The 18,863-nt window shown below is 50.0% G+C and overlaps 1 protein-coding gene across 2 annotated transcripts in view; it reads right to left on the bottom strand.

Moving 5' to 3' along the window:
* The window catches only part of PTBP2 (polypyrimidine tract binding protein 2), a 264,830-nt gene that overhangs the window by 168,570 nt on the left and 77,397 nt on the right, over positions 1-18,863 (bottom strand). For both annotated transcript variants that reach the window (XM_069641530.1, XM_069641529.1), the window contains exon 5: positions 16,523-16,666. In XM_069641530.1, coding sequence (XP_069497631.1) covers positions 16,523-16,666 — 144 coding nt within the window. The remainder of the gene's footprint in view (positions 1-16,522; positions 16,667-18,863) is intronic.

Raw genomic sequence — 18,863 nt, 5'->3', positions numbered from 1 at the left:
GTCTTCTTTTAGTGCCCGCCCATGTCTGTGCGTGTGATCATATTTGCATAAGAGCTTTCCCAGTGCACCGCTTCCCCCTGATGCCTTTTAGGGCTAAGAAGCAGTCAACAGAACTCTTGCCTTATTCTAAAGCGCTTGGGAATGAAGGAAGACGTTAGCTCCTTCCCAACATTATTTTACTAGAAAACCTTAAGTTTAAGTGTTATATGTTCAATCTCTACAGCTCACATTTACCCCTCTTGTGATAAGTCTGGCTGCAAAGTCACTCTACGAACTAGTGTAGTACAGACCTATACCAATAGTTGGGTTATGGACAAGGCTGGTGTAGTCTCCCACAGGGCTACTACATACAATCTTGCCTAACAGAGAGCCAGCTGGAGATAGAAGCCTTGGACAAGACCTTCCTGTGGTTCACAGGACCAAAGTTCATGAATAGTTGAGATGTCTTCCGGAAACTCATCCTGTGTGCCACATAGAACTACAGCAGACAAGCCACATCCAGCGAGTGCCAAGTCCTTTCAGCCGGCGAAGGTGGTTTTGGAAAAAACACAGGCAACACCAAAGGCTTGTTGAGGTGGAATTCTGAAGGAACCTTTGGCATGAAGGAGGGGTGCTTCCTCTGTACCACCTTTGTGTCGTGAAAAGTCAGATAAGACTGCTTGCAGGAAAGGGACTAGATCTCACCTACCCCTCCTGGCAGAGGCGATGGCCAGGAAAAGGCATTTCCCATGATAGGAATTTGAAAGGGGCCTTACACCTAGGTTCGAAGCCCCCCACCTCCCCCACCCAGTAGGGGTGTCACGGTATTAGTTTTATGACGGTATGATAACCTTCTTGCCAAATGACGGTATATCATGGTTATCGCGGTATAGCAGGTGATGTTAACTAATCTTAACAAATATTTTCTAAAAGGTCATAAATTGTCAGATTTATCATCACAAACAAAATCAGGCACCCAGGCTCATAAAGCTAGACATGTGTTAGAGTGTTTCAATGTGCACTTACCTGATGCAGACCATGCTGCTACATCCAGGCCCTCTTGAGGCCTGAATGGAACTACTTTACCTGTGGGACTACTTTCCACCTGGGTGTGGTCGGGTAAGAATACATACCTGATCGGTGGAAAGATACATACCTGGAACTTCTTCCAAAGCTATTTAAACCACGCCCAATCAGCAACTCTTGCTTCGCGTTGTTCTGCTCCTCGCAGCTGGACGCTCACCGTGTCAGCTCCTGCATCTGGACTTCAGCCACGCCTGTCAGCATCCTGGGTCACCTGCAAAGGGAGATAAGAGAGAATTGGAGAGAAAGAAGACCTTACCTGCTAAAGCTGTATCACGGAGACATCACACCGACGATCCTGAAAGGGAAGACATCATTTTTAAAAGCATTTCGTTTCGATCGCTGCAGCGCTGCATTTCACTCACCTTTCCTGGGCACCTCCATCTTCAGCAGCGATCATCCGGATCCGCAGCCACTTCCCAGTGCCTAGAGAGAAAAAGACAAGAACACAAGGTGAGAGAAGGAAGGGAATAGGAAAAGCTCAGTTTCGTTCTAAGACTTACCAGTTGGGTCATTCCCATTTCATTTCGGGTCCTGCCGCTTTCTGGCATTCCGGACCCCGGCCCCTAAGGGGAAAAAGACATAAGCGTTAGCACTTGCTGCAATAAGACAATGAACATTATTATTAAGCTTGAACTTTTGAACTTGCAACAGAACTCTTACAGCGCCTTACCTGAATAGTCAAGCTTATTTGAACTTCCATCAAACCTCAATCCAGTGAAGTAACTGGGTTTCAACGCGCCCCTGCATCAGAAGCAGGATGGAGAACTCATCCTTCCAGACCCTAAGGTGAGACTTCACGGGGAATAGTGGAAGGGTATCGTGGAGGGTTGGAAGGAAGTGGGAGGCTTGAGCATTATTCCGTCAGTAGGTAATACTGCCATTTCACGCACAGGGGAATATTCCTACGAGCCAGAGAAGCCAGAGTAGAGGGGCCCTACCTGTCCATCTTCAGAGTCCTGCGCTTCACCATTGAAGAAGCATCAGCACTCAAAGCCAGACCTGTGCCTCTGTGGGAATCAGGTGAGCGTGACAGAACGCAAAGCCTACCCACAATTTCCCACCCGGGCGCTATGGAGACTTCCGAGACAGATCAGCTGGCACAGCTTTTGGGAGAATTACGGGCAGAAGTGCACTAACGCTCTCAAAAGAGAACTGATCCTATCCAAGGAAAGAACAGATGACCTGGCCAAAAGGTTATTGCAGGCCCAGGCAGGGCACACTCCTTTACCTAATTCCGGAGGTACTTCCACATCAATGGGTTTGAATAACCCGGTACAAATCAATCTACCTGGACACATGCCTTTGGCCCCGCTTGAACGTTTTGCGGGGGATCCCAAGAAATATGCCGTCTTTATGAACCAATGTCGTTTACACTTTCTATGCAGACCTGGGGCCTTCCCTAACGACCAGACCAAGGTAGCCTTTATACTATCTTACCTCAGTGGCAGTGCTGCCGATTGGTCTATTCCAATGGTAAATCAGGATGATCCCATTCTCCAGAATTTTCAGGGTTTCCAGGCCAGCATGGAAAGATTGTTTGCTCGACACTCTCAAGGACAGGCCCTTGATAACGAACTGCTATCCTTACGACAAGGTAATCAGGATCTCCTGTCCTACGTTGCCACCTTTAATAGACTGGTTGTGGAAACTGGATGGCCAGAAAACAAAAGGATCACATTGTTTCATCGAGGCCTGCGCGGAGAGCTTAAGATGTTCTAGCTCAGATAGTAGATCCACCCCAGGTCTGCGCAGACTACATAGACTTGGTGGTTCAACTTGATCACAGACTTCAAAATAGAAAAGCAGATCGGTTCAAGTACGAAACCCAAGTACTGATCAAAACCCATGCCAACTTCAAGAGTACCGACGTATCCGAAACTATGCAAATCGGCAGTGTTAAAGGACCATTAACGCAGAAGGAACGAGAGAGAAGACGGCAAATGCAACTTTGTCTGTATTGCGGGACGTCCGGTCACTATCTTCGAAATTGTCCGGTTAAACCACCTAAGAAGGTGGTTGGAGCCACTGATAACGATTTATTGACACCTGATTCGAGAAACGACCTAGTCCGACAAGCGTAGGGGTCCACTTGCCGAGCTTGAAAACAGATTCTTTGACCTCGCGTTTTGTCATGCCAATGGTGCTCGTGGACCCAAAACAGCCTCAGCAGTTGCATGCTATAAAAGCATACATCGACAGTGGAGCTATTGGAAATTACATAGACCGTGAATTGGCTTCCAGGATTAAGCTCCCTCTCCGCCCGAAAGTAACCCAAGATGTCATTACTACAGTAGATGGAACCGAAATAGCCACAGGGCCTGTAACGCATTCCACTGTTGAAATGACACTGGTGGGTCAGGATAGACATAGGGAAACAATCGTGTTTGATGTGATCAAGGCCCCACAATTTCAAGTAATTCTTGGAATTCCTTGGTTAGAAACACATAATCCCAGAACTGACTGGCGAGCAAAGAAGATAAGTTTTCCTGATTGTGAACCAACTTGTTACCCAAGAAATCCAGTTATGGGTCTAGCCTCAGCAACTTCCACCCCTGTACAGCTACCGTCAGAATACCAAGAATTCCAAGACGTTTTTCAGAAGGAACAGGCTAACACGTTACCTCCCCATCGGTCTTATGATTGCCAAATCGATCTGGTACCCAATGCTCAACTACCTTGTAGTAGGATTTATGCTCTTACGGAACCTGAGAACCTGCATTTGCGTCAGTATTTAGATCAGTACCTAGCCAATGGTTTTATTTGCCCGTCCAAGTCTCCTGTCTCCTCAGCTTTGTTCTTTGCGCCGAAAAAAAGAGGGCGACCTTAGAACATGTATAGACTACCGCGCCCTAAATCAAATAACGATTAAGAATCGTTATCCTCTGCCCTTGATCCCTGAGCTTATCGACCAGGTGAAAGACGCTTGTGTGTACACCAAGTTAGATCTTCGAGGAGCTTATCACCCGGTACGTATAAAAGAAGGCGACGAATGGAAGACTGCATTCCGCACCAAATTTGGGCTCTTCGAATATCAGGTGATGCCCTTCGGTTTGTGCAATGCACCTGCCGCCTTTCAGTACTTTATGAATGATGTTCTTCGGGAACTTATCGATGTCTGTGTCATTGTTTATATTGACGACATCCTGGTGTACTCTTCTTCAGAATCCGATCACAGAAAACATGTTAGGGCAGTTCTTGAGAAATTGCGCCAGCACAGACTATTTGCAAAGCTCGAAAAATGCGTTTTTCATACCACAGAAGTTGAGTTTCTCGGATTCATCCTGACACCACAAGGAGTCTGAATGGACTCGCGAAAGGTGGACGCCATCCTCAAATGGCCATCTCCTAGCTCGGTGAAGGGAGTTCAGAGCATGCTCGGCTTCGCCAATTTCTATCGAAGATTCATCCCGGAATTTTCCCGAACAGTCCAACCCATCACAGCTCTCCTAAAGAAAAACAAACGCTTTGAATGGACTCTTGAGGCCGAACAAGCCTTTCAGGACCTGAAAACCAAATTCACCTCTGCACCTGTATTAAAGCAGCCGCACCCAGATCCCCCTTATATTGTGCAAACCGGCGCATCCAGTTCGCCCATGGGAGCTGTCCTGTCGCAAAGAGACCCAGAAACTAACCAACTACACCCAGTGGCCTTTTGGTCCAGGAAATGTTCTCCTCCTGAAATCAACTACGCAATTATCGACAAAGAGTTACTGGCTATTAAATCTGCTTTCAAGGCTTGGCGTCACTACCTTCTCGGGGCAAGACACACCATCACCGTAATTACAGACCACAGACATTTACAGTATTTAAAGACGGCCAAAGCTCAATCTTCACGATAACTCCGATGGGCTCTATTCTTTGCGGAATTTGATTTTGTAATTACCTATCGCCCTGGCTGCAAGAATGGTAAAGCGGACGCCTTATCCCGGATTGGCATGCAAGAACCCAATTCGAGTTTAGAACCTGTGCCAATCATACCTGAACAAAGAATCTTAGGCCTAACTTCATTGCAAACTATTGAGGACATCCAAACGCAAGTAAAACAACTTCTAGACTCTTCAGCCTTACTGGAATGGAGTCAAAAGGGTCCTCATTACACCGTTAAGGATGATTTACCCTACTTCCAGGAGCAGTTGTTTCTGCCAAGTAAAGAATTGCAAGAACTTGTTATTGCCCATCATCATGAATCATTAATGGAAGGACACCCTGGTATCGCTAAAACGGAGGAAAAAATCAAACGCCACTTCTGGTGGCCTTCTTGGAGAAAAGACAGTCTTTTGTATTGTCTTGCGGAATTTGCACCCAAAACAAGGGTCAAAAGAAAAGGCCAGCCGGCCTACTTCAACCCTTGGATATTCCACCGGCACCATGGCATACCTTGTCAATGGACTTTATAACTGACCTGCCTCCTTGTGCTGGTTACAACACTATTCTTGTAATTGTGGATCTATTCTCCAAAATGGCCCACTTTATCCCTTTAAAAGGTTTGCCTTCAGCTTCCACCTTGGCCAAGGAATTTCTGGAGAATATAGTTTGCATACATGGTTTCCCTTCCATATTAGTCTCGGATCGTGGAAGTCAATTTATCTCCCATTTTTGGAAGAAGTGTTGCCAACTAGCACAAATAGATGTGCGGTTATCCACCAGCCACCACCCCCAGACCGACGGACAAACCGAGAGAACCAATCAGACTCTCGAGCAATATCTTCGGTGCATGTTACACCAATCCGAGTTAAATTGGAAAGACATCCTTTGGATCGCAGAATATGCATACAACAATTCAGTGCATTCTGGAACCGGACGAACTCCTTTTTATACTTTGTATGGTCACCATCCTCGGACCTCTGACCTAGATCCACCTCTGACCCTGGAAATGCTCGCAGTAAATCATTTGCATTCCACAATAACCCGAGCCTTCAAAGAAGCTGCAACTCATTTACAGCAAGCCAAGAAAAAGTATAAAGAAAACGCTGATTTGCACCGAAGTAAAACTCCTCCTTACCAAGTAGGAGACCCGGTATGGCTAGCAACGAAACATTTACCCCTCAATGGCCCGCAAACCTTCAATCCCAGATTCATAGGACCTTATCCCATCAAGGATATAATCAATCCCGTGGCCTTTAAACTGGATCTACCGTCCAACATGCGTATTCATCCAGTTTTTCATGCATCACTTTTGAAGCCAGTACAACCAGGGACCCGACTGTCCAAGCCTCCAGACCCAGTTCAAATTGGAGGGGAATTAGAATTCGAAGTTAAAGATATTTTAGACTCCAAGGTGTTAAAGTCAAAACTCTTCTATCTTGTTGACTGGAAGGGATATGGACCTCAGGAGAGAACGTGGGAGCCTAGTAACCATGTTCACGCACCTCGATTAATACAAAGGTTCCACTGTAGATTTCCGAACAAGCCAAGACCCCCGGAGGGAACAACCTTGGGAGGGGCCTTGAGGGGGGGGTACTGTCATGATGCCTACCTCCAAGGAGCCGAGTCTGACCCAGCAACCCCAGAGGCAGGCATCATTCCCCCCAGGGAAGTGCCAGCGGGCCCAAGCTGGGGCCCTTTGGACACAGTACTGGCGCCTTAGGCGCCAGGCTCATGTTGGACCCCTGTCCTGGCGCCTTAGGCGCCAGGCTCATAAAGCTAGACATGTGTTCTAGTGTTTCAATGTGCACTTACCTGATGCAGACCATGCTGCTACATCCAGGCCCTCTTGAGGCCTGAATGGAACTACTTTACCTGTGGGACTACTTTCCACCTGGGTGTGGTCGGGTAAGGATACATACCTGATCGGTGGAAGGATACATACCTGGAACTTCTTCCAAAGCTATTTAAACCACGCCCAATCAGCAACTCTTGCTTCGCGTTGTTCTGCTCCTCGCAGCTGGACGCTCACCGTGTCAGCTCCTGCATCTGGACTTCAGCCACGCCTGTCAGCATCCTGGGTCACCTGCAAAGGGAGACAAAAGACCTTACCTGCTAAAGCTGTATCACAGAGACATCACACCGACGATCCTGAAAGGGAAGACATCATTTTTAAAAGCATTTCGTTTCGATCGCTGCATTTCATTCACCTTTCCTGGGCACCTCCATCTTCAGCAGCGATCATCCGGATCCGCAGCCACTTCCCAGTGCCTAGAGAGAAAAAGACAAGAACAGAAGGTGAGAGAAGGAAGGGAATAGGAAAAGCTCAGTTTCCTTCTAAGACTTACCAGTTGGGTCATTCCCACTTCCTGGCATTCCGGCCCCCGGCCCCTAAGGGGAAAAAGACATAAGCGTTAGCGCTTGCTGCAATAAGACAATGAACATTATTATTAAGCTTGAACTTTTGAACTTGCAACAGAACTCTTACAGCGCCTTACCTGAATAGTCAAGCTTATTTGAACTTCCATCAAACCTCAATCCAGTGAAGTAACTGTTTCAACGTGCCCCTGCATCAGAAGCAGGATGGAGAACTCATCCTTCCAGACCCTAAGGTGAGACTTCACGGGGAATCGTGGAAGGGTATCGTGGAGGGCTGGAAGGAAGTGGGAGGCTTGAGCATTATTCCGTCAGTAGGTAATACTCGCTTTTCACGCACAGGGGAATATTCCTACGAGCCAGAGTAGAGGGGCCCTACCTGTCCATCTTCAGAGTCCTGCGCTTCAGCATTGAAGGAGCATCAGCACTTGAAGCCAGACCTGCGCCTCCGTGGGAATCAGGTGAGCGTGACATTAGCTCCCCCACTGGCTACTGGTGAAGATGAACATGTTGCCATCTTGATAACATGCATGCCACAGCTCAATGGAGGCTGATGGTAGTATACGCTTGTATACACACACACACACACACACACACACACACACACACACCCCCTCCCCCCCCCGCCCCCCCCCCTCGTTACAGCCTTTAGTTTACTTTTTTTTCATTTTTATCCTGGAGTGAGAGACCTTTTTCTCATTCATGTATTTTAATCTGATTTGGATTCTGTATTTATTTGTTTTTGGAGTCCAACAAACTGCATAGGCATCTACTTTTTGGATGGTGACACACAGCACCTTCAGTGCAGTGTCAATGAGAAATCCTTTAGATTTCTCTTAAGGTTTAAATACCTTCTCTTGGGTGAACTACTGTTCACAACAGTAGTAAAGTTAATTTGACTTTATTTCCCTTTTTCCTACGTAGGTCCAGCACGCCCCATCTTATGTGGAGTGCTGGGGGGTTACTTAGTAGCCCGTTTTCCTACTTACTAACATTTTTAGGTTACCCTCACTACTTTAAATGGCAGGTGGCAGTGGTTTAATTGTCCTACCATTTTACTTTTCTAGCACAGGCTGAATCCTCAGCTACAGTGTAGCACCACTGGGTGACCATTGTGTCAAAATGGCCCTAGTCTTATTTTTTCACCATTATTTGTCTGTGAGATCTTTCTTGGGTTATACTCTGTGCATCAAACCAGGTTTAACCCTTTTGTTTGTTTTTCCTCCTGGGGTGGAAAATGCAGTTTGCATGGTCCGTCAGTGCTATTTTCCAATAGCCGGAGGTCAAGTCAAATGTACTGAGGAACTTGGCAGCTCCAGGTTTATCCACCACCTAATCTGTCCTTGGTAAAGGATGGGCATTCGTCTTTGAGACTGCATTCAGAGCCCTATAGTCCACAAAGAATCTCAACTCTTTGGTTCCTGCTTTTGCCACTAATACAACTAGACTAGCCCATGGACTGGTAGATGGCTCAAAAACCCCAAGAGCAAGCATCTTCTCGACTTCTTTTATGTGGGTTCTGACATTCTGTAGCCCCTGCTTTAGACAGGGAGACTGCCACCATTGAGACCATCATGCTGGCCCGAGGGGTCAAGCCTGGTGTCAGTGAGAACAGGGAGGCAAACTGATTCAACAGAGCCTTGCACTCCTTCTGTTGTTGCCGAGTCAAATCTGAAGAGAGCTCTACTCATTCAATTGTCTCATCTGAGGGTTGTTCCCTGAGATCAGGCAGAGGCTCACTCTCCTCCTCTTGATCACGGGCTAGAAGCAAAGCTCCAAGTTCTGGTCTGGCAAGGAACGAGTTACTTACCTGGAACTATTGATTTCTAGCATGGGTCTGCCATGGATTCACATGCTCATGAATATTCCCAGTCATCAGAAGAAAAAACAAACAGTTTCACTTTCAAGCGGTCGTTGTACCATAAACCAATCGCAGAGATCTGGTTCATACTGCCACCCGTCAATGACTGCCCTCTCCCTAAGCCCCTCGTCTGGCAGCCAGATTTTTAAACACACATTCAAGTGTTGGGAGTACTCATGTTTTGCTCTGTGAGCTGGTCTATGTTTTTTCGTGCTTTTTCAGTAAAATGTTCAATTTTTGTCAACCAGAGCCTGTGTGCTCTTTCTCTACATTGGCCGACAAGAGGCAATGCATTTGATGCATTTCCACGCCCCTCAAGGGCAGGAATGGTCGAAGAATCCAGAAGGCCATCAGGCCTACTCTGCACTCCGGACTATCTCGGAGGAGAAGGAGGGAAGCTCCCTTTTCAAGTTCTGCTCCAGTTGCGGAATGTGTTTGTAGAGGACAAACACTTTCAGTGCCTCCATTGTCTCCATCCGGAACACAGGGACAGGGAATATTCATGAGTATGTGAATCCATGCCAGACCCCATGCTGGAGAATGCATTTTAGAATGGATTGTGTGCCTTAGGTACAAATAATTATTCTGATATAACTTTAAGTGAGCGTTTCCTTGGATCTGTGCACAAGCTCATTTCTTTGTTCTGCTCTACCGTTCGCATTCCTCCCTCCCAAAATAGGCCCGACTTCTCTGCCACTCTACCGACTTGGTTAGTACAGGCCTATATTAGAAGTAGAGGCCCTAAAACCAAGAGATAAGTCGTATGAAGTCTAACCCCAGTTGGACTTTAAACATACCTAACAATGTGTCCAGGCTAAAAGTAATTTAAAATATTGTAACCCCAAAGGGGTGACCAGAGTTGTATATATGTTCTAATGTATTTTTACTTGCCTTATAAAATCTTAAGTGAGCCTTAATGTAGTATTGCTTCAGAAGGAACAAATTACTTACCTGTAACTGTTGTTCTCCAGCATGGGTCTGGCATGGATTCACATGCTCATGAATATTCCCCGTCAGGTTGGGAATCCTCGGTAAAGAAAAATCAGTATCAGTTTCGTTTCTGATCTGTCTTTCGTAGTAGTAACCAATCACTGATCTCTGTGTCATACTGACCACAGCCAATGACTGCCCTCTCCCTAAGCCCCCGCCTCTGGCAGCCATCTTCAGATTTGGTAGCACGTGAAGTGGCAGTATGACCAAGTGAAGAGCCGCAGAGGGGTAGGCGGGAGGGTTCGCATGTGAATCCATGCCAGACCCATGCTGGAGAACAACAGTTACAGGTAAGTAACTTGTTCCTTCTCCAGCATGGGGTCTGGCATGGATTCACATGCTCATGAATAAAGAATACATAGCAGTACACACATGCACAACCACGGGAGGTGGCAAAGGCTCAACATTAAGCATTATATCCAAAACTCAACATTAAGCAATTCTTACCTCCTCACCAGGCTCACCCTAGGCGAACAGGTTGCGCAGCACTGCTTGGCCGACCCTGGACTCCTCCCTGGAATCCCGATCGACGCAGTAGAATTTTGTGAAGGTGTGCGTCGACCTCCACGTAGCAGCCCTGCAGATGTCCAGCAAGGGCACACCAGATAGGAACGCCGTGGTAGCTGCGATCGCTCTGGTGGAATGGGCTCTCGGACGGCCAGGCAGTGGTCGGTTTGCCAACCGATGACAGTACATGATACAGCCGGAGAGCCATCTGGAAATGGAGGCCTTCGAGAGAGCCTTCCCCTGATTGACAGGTCCAAAGTTCACAAACAGTTGTGACGTCTTCCGAAAACACTTTGTGCGGTCCACGTAGAACTTCAGCGCTCTTGCCACATCCAGCGAGTGCAAAGTTCTTTCAGCCGGCGACGAAGGCGACGGGAAGAAAACAGGCAACACCATGGTTTCGTTGAGGTGGAAGTCCGACGGCACCTTGGGCATGAAGGAGGGGTGCATCCTGAGCACTACCCTCGTGTCGTGAAAAGTCAAGTACGGGGGCTTGCAGGAAAGGGCCTGGATCTCTCCCACCCGTCGTGCGGAGGTGATGGCCACAAAAAACGCTGTTTTCCACGACAAGAACTTCAACGGGGCCGGAGCCTTCACCGGCGGGAACGATCTGAACAGTCCCTTCATGAATTCTTTCACCAGACGATGAGACCACAAAGACGTCCGTCCCGTGGTTCTGGTGTATCGGGAGATCGCAGCAAGATGAATCTTGATGGACGCGTGCGCCAGTCCAGCCTTGGCCAGCGTCAGTAGGTACGGCAGTACTTGGGGAGCCGTAATCCGTAGAGGGTTAATCTTCTGTGCATGGCACCAGACAGAGAACCTCTTCCATTTGTGTCCATAGCATTTAAGAGTTGAGGACAGCCTGGCCTTTGCAAGAACCTCTCTGCAGTCAGCTGGTATGTCGTAGCCTCCAAACTCTAACGCTGCAGGAGCCAGGCCTGCAAGTTCAGCGACTTCGGGTCGTGGTGGAGGATGGCGCCTCCTTCCCTGGAGAGAAGATCCGCATCCACTGGCAGCTTGATTGACGGGGACGCTGACAAGTCCAGAAGGTCCGGGAACCATATCTGCCTCGGCCACGCAGGTACGACGAGGATCATCCTGCACCGTGACCTCGAGCTGGTTTATGAGCCAGATCAGCAACGGCAATGGAGGGAACGCGTATAGAAACAGGCCCTCCCAGGGGAACGAGAAAGCATCGCCCATGTTCCTCGGCTGGGGAAACCTGCTGGCGAACCTCCGGCACTTGGTGTTTGTCGCCGTCGCGAACAGATCGATCTGGGGTGTGCCCCACCATCGGAAGAGGCGGTCCACTAGATCCTGTCGTAGTTCTCACTCGTGGCACGAGCGCAGCTCTCTGCTGAGCGAGTCGGCGATGGTGTTTTCTATTCCTGCCAGATGAAACGGCCCCAGAAGCATCCCTTGGGAGACGGCCCAATGCCACAGATCCTGCACCTCCTTGGACAGGGCTGGGGATCTGGTACCGCCCTGCTTCCTGATGTAGAACATGGTGGTGGTGTTGTCGGTGAAGATCCTCACCACCTTCCCCTTGAGGGACGGAAGAAAGGACCCGAGGGCCCAAAACACTGCACGGAGCTCCAGGACGTTGATATGGAGGGACTTCTCCGTCGGAAGCCAAAGGCCTCTCGCGTGCAGATTTTTGGTGTGCGCTCCCCACCCTTCCAGGGAGGCATCCGTGGTCACTGTCTTCTGGTGGCCGGGGGTCTGGAAGTCCATGCCTCCCGTCAGATGTGCGCGGGTGCCCCACCACCGGATCGCTCGTCGGAAACTCTCGTCGAGTGTGATCCTCTCCTCGAAGCTGCCCGTCGTCTGGATCCAGCGCGCGTCCAGGAACTCCTGCAACGGGCGCATCCGGAGCCTGCACAGGCGGATGAGATAAATGCAAGAAGACATCATTCCGAGGAGGGACTTGATGGACCTCACCCTGGCCGCGTCCGCAACCAGCATCCGCTGCAACTTGCCCAAGATGGCTCTCGTCCTTTCCTCCGACGGAGAGGCCAGAAGCGACACTGTGTCGAGCTTCGCTCCCAGAAACAGTGCGTCTTGCGCGGGCTCCAGGTGGGACTTGGCGTAGTTTATGGAGAATCCCAGGTCCGTGAGTAGTTGGACGGTCCTTGCCGTGTGCTCCACAGCGAGCTCCTTAGTCTTCGCTCGGATGAGCCAGTCGTCCAGGTAGGTGTAGACGTGGATCCCCTCTAGGCGCAGCCACGCCGCCACCGGTGCAAGGCACTTGGTGAACACCCTGGGTGCCAACCTCAATCCGAAGGGAAGGGCTCTGAACTGGTAGTGACGCCCTTGGACCATGAATCTGAGATATCTGGGGATATGGAAGTAGGCATCCTCCAAATCCAACGACAACAGGAAATCGCCCTCCTCCAGTTGACCCAGGACGTGTTGGAGGATGACCATCTTGAACTTCTGTGCCTTGATGAATTTGTTCAGTCGTCGTAGGTCCAGGATGGGACGCCATCCTCCCGTCTTCTTCTTCACGAGGAAGTATCTTAAGGAAACTCCGGAGCCCCGAAGCCTCTTTGGGACGAGCTCGCTGGCGCCCTTCCTGAGCATCGCCCTTACCTCCAAGAGAAGTTGAGGGACGTGAGGTTCCGTCCTGGCCACAGATGGGACGCGCGGGCACCTCTTTAGAAACTCGAGCGCGTGACCCTGAGCCAGGGCGTCCAGCACCCAACGGTCGGTGGAAATGGACTCCCACACGCTAACGAAGCTCGCCAGCCGGCCTCCCACCGCGGTGCTTTGGTGGGGGCCCGACCCCACAGCCGGTTCAGTCCTGCTTCGACAAGGCTTTGCCGCCTTGTCCTCTTTGGCGACGACGGCGGGGTCCGACCGACTTGCCTCGCCCCCTGTAGGCTTCCTGTGACGACGAACGGGCCGCTTGACGATAGGTGGAAAATCCGCCGCTGGAACCTTTGGAGGCACCCGGTTTGCCTCCGCCGCTCCGAAAGGGCAGCCGTCGTTGCTGGAGAACACCAAGAGCCCGGGCCGTCTCCGTGTCCGCCTTGATGGCTTGTAGGGAATCGTCCACTGTTTTCCCAAACAGGTTGCTCCCGTCGAACGGCATATCCAAGACTCTGGTCTGCACGTTCTGACGGAAGTCAGTAGCCTTGAGCCATCCACGCTGCCTAAGGCACACGCCGTTGCCCAACTGGCGAAATGCAGTGTCCGTGATGTCCGTCGCTATCGTAATGGCGTGGTCCGACGTCACTTCTCCTTCCTGCAAGATCTCTAGGGCCTCAGCCCTCTTGTCGTCTGGTAGGAAGTCCAGCAGGGGGGCGAGTTTGTACCACAACTCCCTGTCGTAGCGGGCTAAGATAGCCCCAAGGCGTTGGCAGCCTTAATCGTCGTCGCTGCCGATGACATTGTGTCCAATTTCTTTCCCTCGCTGTCCGGCGGGGAGGTTGACGTAGAGGCCGCACAACCCCCCCCCGCTTTCTTCCTGGCCGCCGCGGAGACGACCGAGTCCGGGGTCGGCTGTGCCCGAAGGCACAAGGGGGCCGCGTCCAGGACCCGGTACTTCTTCTCGTTCTAGCCGGCGTTGTGGATGGGTTCTTGAGGAGGGCGAGACCCTCATCCCAGATATCGTCCAGTAGAGGTACAGCGAGGACCGTCTTCCTCTCGCGCCGTTGATAAAGGAAACCTTCCTTCTTCTCTTCCGGGCAGAGCTGGAAAAGCTCGGATGCCCTGGCGATCATGGTGTGAAACGATCCAATCTCGTCGGGCGGGGAAGCCCGAGTGGGAGGTGACGACGGGAGATCCTCGTCGTAAATCTCGTCGTCAGTACCCGTCGGGGCCGTGTCAGTCCCCGCGTGTCGTGGACGGGGAGGAGAGCTGAGCAGGGCGCGAAGGTTGAAAAGGAGGGGGGGGGTGAATCCTTCTCTTAAGAGGAGGGCTCCCAGAAGGGCCTGGCACCAGGTCCCCCGTTGGTGGTAACGGCAGTCTCGTCCTTATCTCCGAGCATAAGGACTGTATAGCCAACAAAATGGCCGCCGAGTTGTCTTGCGGCACTGGTTGAGGGGGTTCCGACGGGCGATCAGGAGCCCCATCGGCACCCTCGACGTCTCCCACGTCGAGGTCCCTCCCGACAGGATGGTCTTCTTCCACGCCAGGGCCGAGGCCCAAGACTTCGATCAGCTCCTCCTCAGAGGTTGAGGCCGAATCCACAACGACCTCCTGCCCCCCCTTTTTCTTCTCCGTCGGAGGTTTCACAGGGGTCCTGTCGATGGGCGTGAAAGAGGACTCCCTCCGCGGTGGCAGGGAGATTCTGGGCCCCGAGGTCGCCACCACTGGTGTAGCCTCCACAGGCTGAGCCAGGGCCGCCGCGACTGTCTCGATAGAGGCCTTGGCCGGATGGATCAAGGCTTTCACCACCTTAGTTGCGCTCACCGCCTTCTCCTTGGGGGGGGGGGGCACCACCTCGCTCCCCCTCCGATGGGGCCTTCGAGCACGACCGGGGTCTCTCCAGGAGCTTCGCCGGGTGCTCGGCCTCCCTCTTACCTGAGCCAGAGCGTTGGCTCGTGGTTGATGGCGCCGGGGAGGATGCGCCCTGCCTGGCGCCCATAGAGCCCGACCGTTCGGCGCTAACCAGTGCCAGCGGACTCGCGGTGCTTGGCCTTCTGTTGGACCCCCGTCGCCGGGGCGCCCTCAAAGGTCTTAGAAGACCGCTCGGACTTCTTCTTCTCACCTGACGGGCTCTTTCCTTCCAGCCAGTTGGCGAGACGCTGATGGCGGTCCTTCATGGTCCGCTCCGACATATTGCCGCAAAACGCACAGTCCTTTTCCACGTGCGTCTTGTCTTCATGCAGGCAGTAAAGGCAAAGGGAGTGTTCGTCCTCCTTAAAGACATTCTGAAGCTGGCATCCAGGGTAGACCCTGAACAGCTTTCCGGGCGTCGAGCTTCCCTTCTCCTGGGCCATGCTCGAGAAGGGCCTGAGAAACTTCTGGAGTCCTCCAAAAGTGTGGCTCGACGAAATCTTCACCCTTGAGGAGCGTAGAAGAATCCGACACGGGTCCCCGTTGAACGGATAAAGAAACGGTGGAGCTTGAGGCTCTTTTGACCGGAAAAGAGGAAATTTTCCTAAGAAAAAGCGTGAAAAAAGCACTAACGCTCGAGAGCAATAGCACGAGGATCCCAACACTTGAACGTGCAGTAAAAATCTGAAGATGGCTGCCAGAGGCGGGGCGTAGGGAGAGGGCAGTCATTGGCTGTGGTCAGTATGACACAGAGATCAGTGATTGGTTACTACTACGAAAGACAGATCAGAAACGAAACTGATACTGATTTTTCTTTACCGAGGATTCCCAGCCTGACGACGTGGAATATTCATGAGCATGTGAATCCATGCCAGACCCCATGCTGGAGAACATATATTTTGTCTATTGAGAAAAGTGTATAACAATAACTTTTCTATTTACTGTACATCTTTCTAAAATAAAATAAATACATATTAAACTGTTGGCCTTCATTACTTATAACCCCTGGGTGTGCAGCAAAATTATGAGTCCCCCAGTGAATCACACATCAAAACAGCTTGCAAAGTACTGGATTAAGGGACAATTGCAAAAAAACATGGTGAAGATAAACTGCTGGCCATTAGCGCCCCCAATAACTTGTCAAAGCAGACAAGAGCGAGATGTCCTGTTACAAAATGATTATTTGTATCTGCTTTCAAAAAAGTTAGGTGTCTTGGAAACATGCCATTCTGCAGAATCTGCTACTTCAACAAATTTACTTAATGGCAAACAGGATGGCTCAAATGTTTTCGCTATTTTGCCATTATACTAATAATGAGTAAACACACTTTAAAAAAAGATGTAAATACCTACCTGGTTTAATGTAATATCAGTTTTGAGCTCTTTATGATTAGAGTACTGGATATAAACAGGCTGGTTACGAAGATTGGGCGTCATTGTAGAGTAGTAATTCACCATTGTTATCGCAGATTCCTCACTACCCAACTCCAAAAACGCCTGCAAGATAAAAGTTAAAAAAGCATTTGAGGAACTAAATATACAATATTGGAAAAAAGTATGTGCAGCAGTGGAAAGAGCAACAATTTCCAAAGACAAGCGCCTAAAAAACAAAGTGCCCGTTGTTAGGACTGACTTTCTATACTCTGGTCAGATGTATAGAAGGCCAACCTATATTGTGACAGGGACAACTCTAGGAGCTGTAGCCAAACCAGTTCAAGGTAGCAGTAACGAGTGGTCTAGGGTAAGTCTCGAAAGGTGGTGAGTATGTATAAAAGTACAGTCATTTATGGCCAAACGACACAATGAAAAAACAGATAGAAGTATCACACAACACTAATAATAGAAAGATCTGCGTTACAGGTAAGTAACTTGTTCCTTCTCCAGCATGGGGTCTGGCATGGACTCACATGCCCATGAATAACAAATACACAGCAGTACAGAATTACACAACTACGAGGGGTGGCAAGGTTCAACAGAACAGACGCAATCAACTCTTACCTCTGGAACACTCACCTAGGGCGAACAAGCTGCACAGCTCTGCTTGGCCGACTCTGGACTCCTTCCTGGAATCCCGTTTGACGCAGTAGAAGGGAGCATTTTCTTACCTGGAACTCCATATCTCCAGCGTTGGTATCCTTTATGGATTCACATGCTGTGAATATTCCCCGTTGTCAGGCTGGGAACCTGGGTCATTTTAACCTAGCGATTTCCTATGGAAAACTTTGACACTTCGGTGTCCTATCAACGTCCTTTTTGGGTGCTTTAGTCCCCACCAATAGGACGTAGGGTATAAATAGCCCCGCCCCTGCGGCTTCCCTTCAGATTTTAACCTCCAAAGTAGAGGGAACCCGAACCAGGTTTGCCTGCAGGAGCGGCCAGAGGGCGCATGTGAATCCATGAAAGATACCAACGCTGGAGAAATGGAGTTACAGGTAAGAAACTACTCCCTTCTCCAGCATTTGATCTTTCATGGATTCACATGCTGTGAATAGATTACATAGCAGTACCAAACATGCAAAGCGGAGTGCAAAGGCAAAGCAACATAGATCAGAATCACATACATGAGACAAAGAAACCCATCCAGTGATCAAGTTCAAAACAAATAGCCCGAAGCTGAAAGGCTTACTTTATTGAAACAGGCGTTTCAGGACCGCCCGTCCCACCTGCACATCCTCACCATGCTGCTGCTCCAGACAGTAATCCCGGGTAAAGGTATGCGCACCGGCCAGGAGGCCGCCTGGCAAATGTCCACCAGCAGAATCCCCGACCATAATACTGCCGACGAAGCCGTAGACCTCTTTGAGTGTGCCCTCGGAGTCCTTCCCAAAGGCTTTCCAGCTTTAGTGTGGCAGAACAAAATAGCAGAGGACACCCAACGAGAAAGTCCTTGTTTGGAGATTGCCTGTCCTTTGACAGACGGCCCATAAGCCACAAACAGCTGTTTAGATATTCTGAAATCTTGAGTATGATTCAAATAAAACTTTAACTCCCTCCTCACACCCATCGAATGTAAAGCTTGTGAAATGCTGTTGGTACTTTTGGGATAAAGTGCGGATTGGTAGCCAACACTACCTTGTCCTTCAAGAACCTCAAGTATGGAAGGTCCACAGCCAATGCTTGCAACTCCGATATCCTTCCGGCCGAAGTAATGGCCACCAGAAAAGCACTCTTCCATGACAAAAACTGCAAAGGAGCCATTGACATCGGTTCAAACGGCGGTCTCATCAGACCCGACAGAACCACATTAAGGCTCCACACCAGCGGAAACTTCTTGACTGGAGGAAAATTACGAAACAACCCCTTCAAAAAATGCTTGATTAGACAATCACTAAACAGAGACGCTGCATGTCGCCTCAGAGTACATCTAGAAATCGCTGCCAAGTATACCTTTATGGAGGATAGCGCCAACTGCAATAGGTAGGGAAGAACTTGCTACGGTGAAATGTTGAAAGGGTCCACCCCCCAGCTGACCCTTACACCACACACAAAACCTTTTCCATTTACACGCATAGGAGACATTCGTGGATGGTGCCCTTGCCGCCTGCAAAATTCGCCGACAGGCACGGGAAAGCCTCAGCAGGCCAAACTCGGGAGTAGTCAGGAGCCAAGCCGTCAGTCTGAGAGATCCCGGACTGTGGTGCCATACAGCACCCTTGTCCTGAGACAGAAGGTCTGGGGTCGCTTCCAACCCAAT

Source organism: Ambystoma mexicanum, chromosome 1q (genome assembly GCF_040938575.1).
Source record: "Ambystoma mexicanum isolate Mex_15411 chromosome 1q, UKY_AmexF1_1, whole genome shotgun sequence".
Taxonomy (NCBI): Eukaryota; Metazoa; Chordata; class Amphibia; order Caudata; family Ambystomatidae; genus Ambystoma; species Ambystoma mexicanum.
This window is presented reverse-complemented; position numbering and strand designations above follow the sequence as displayed.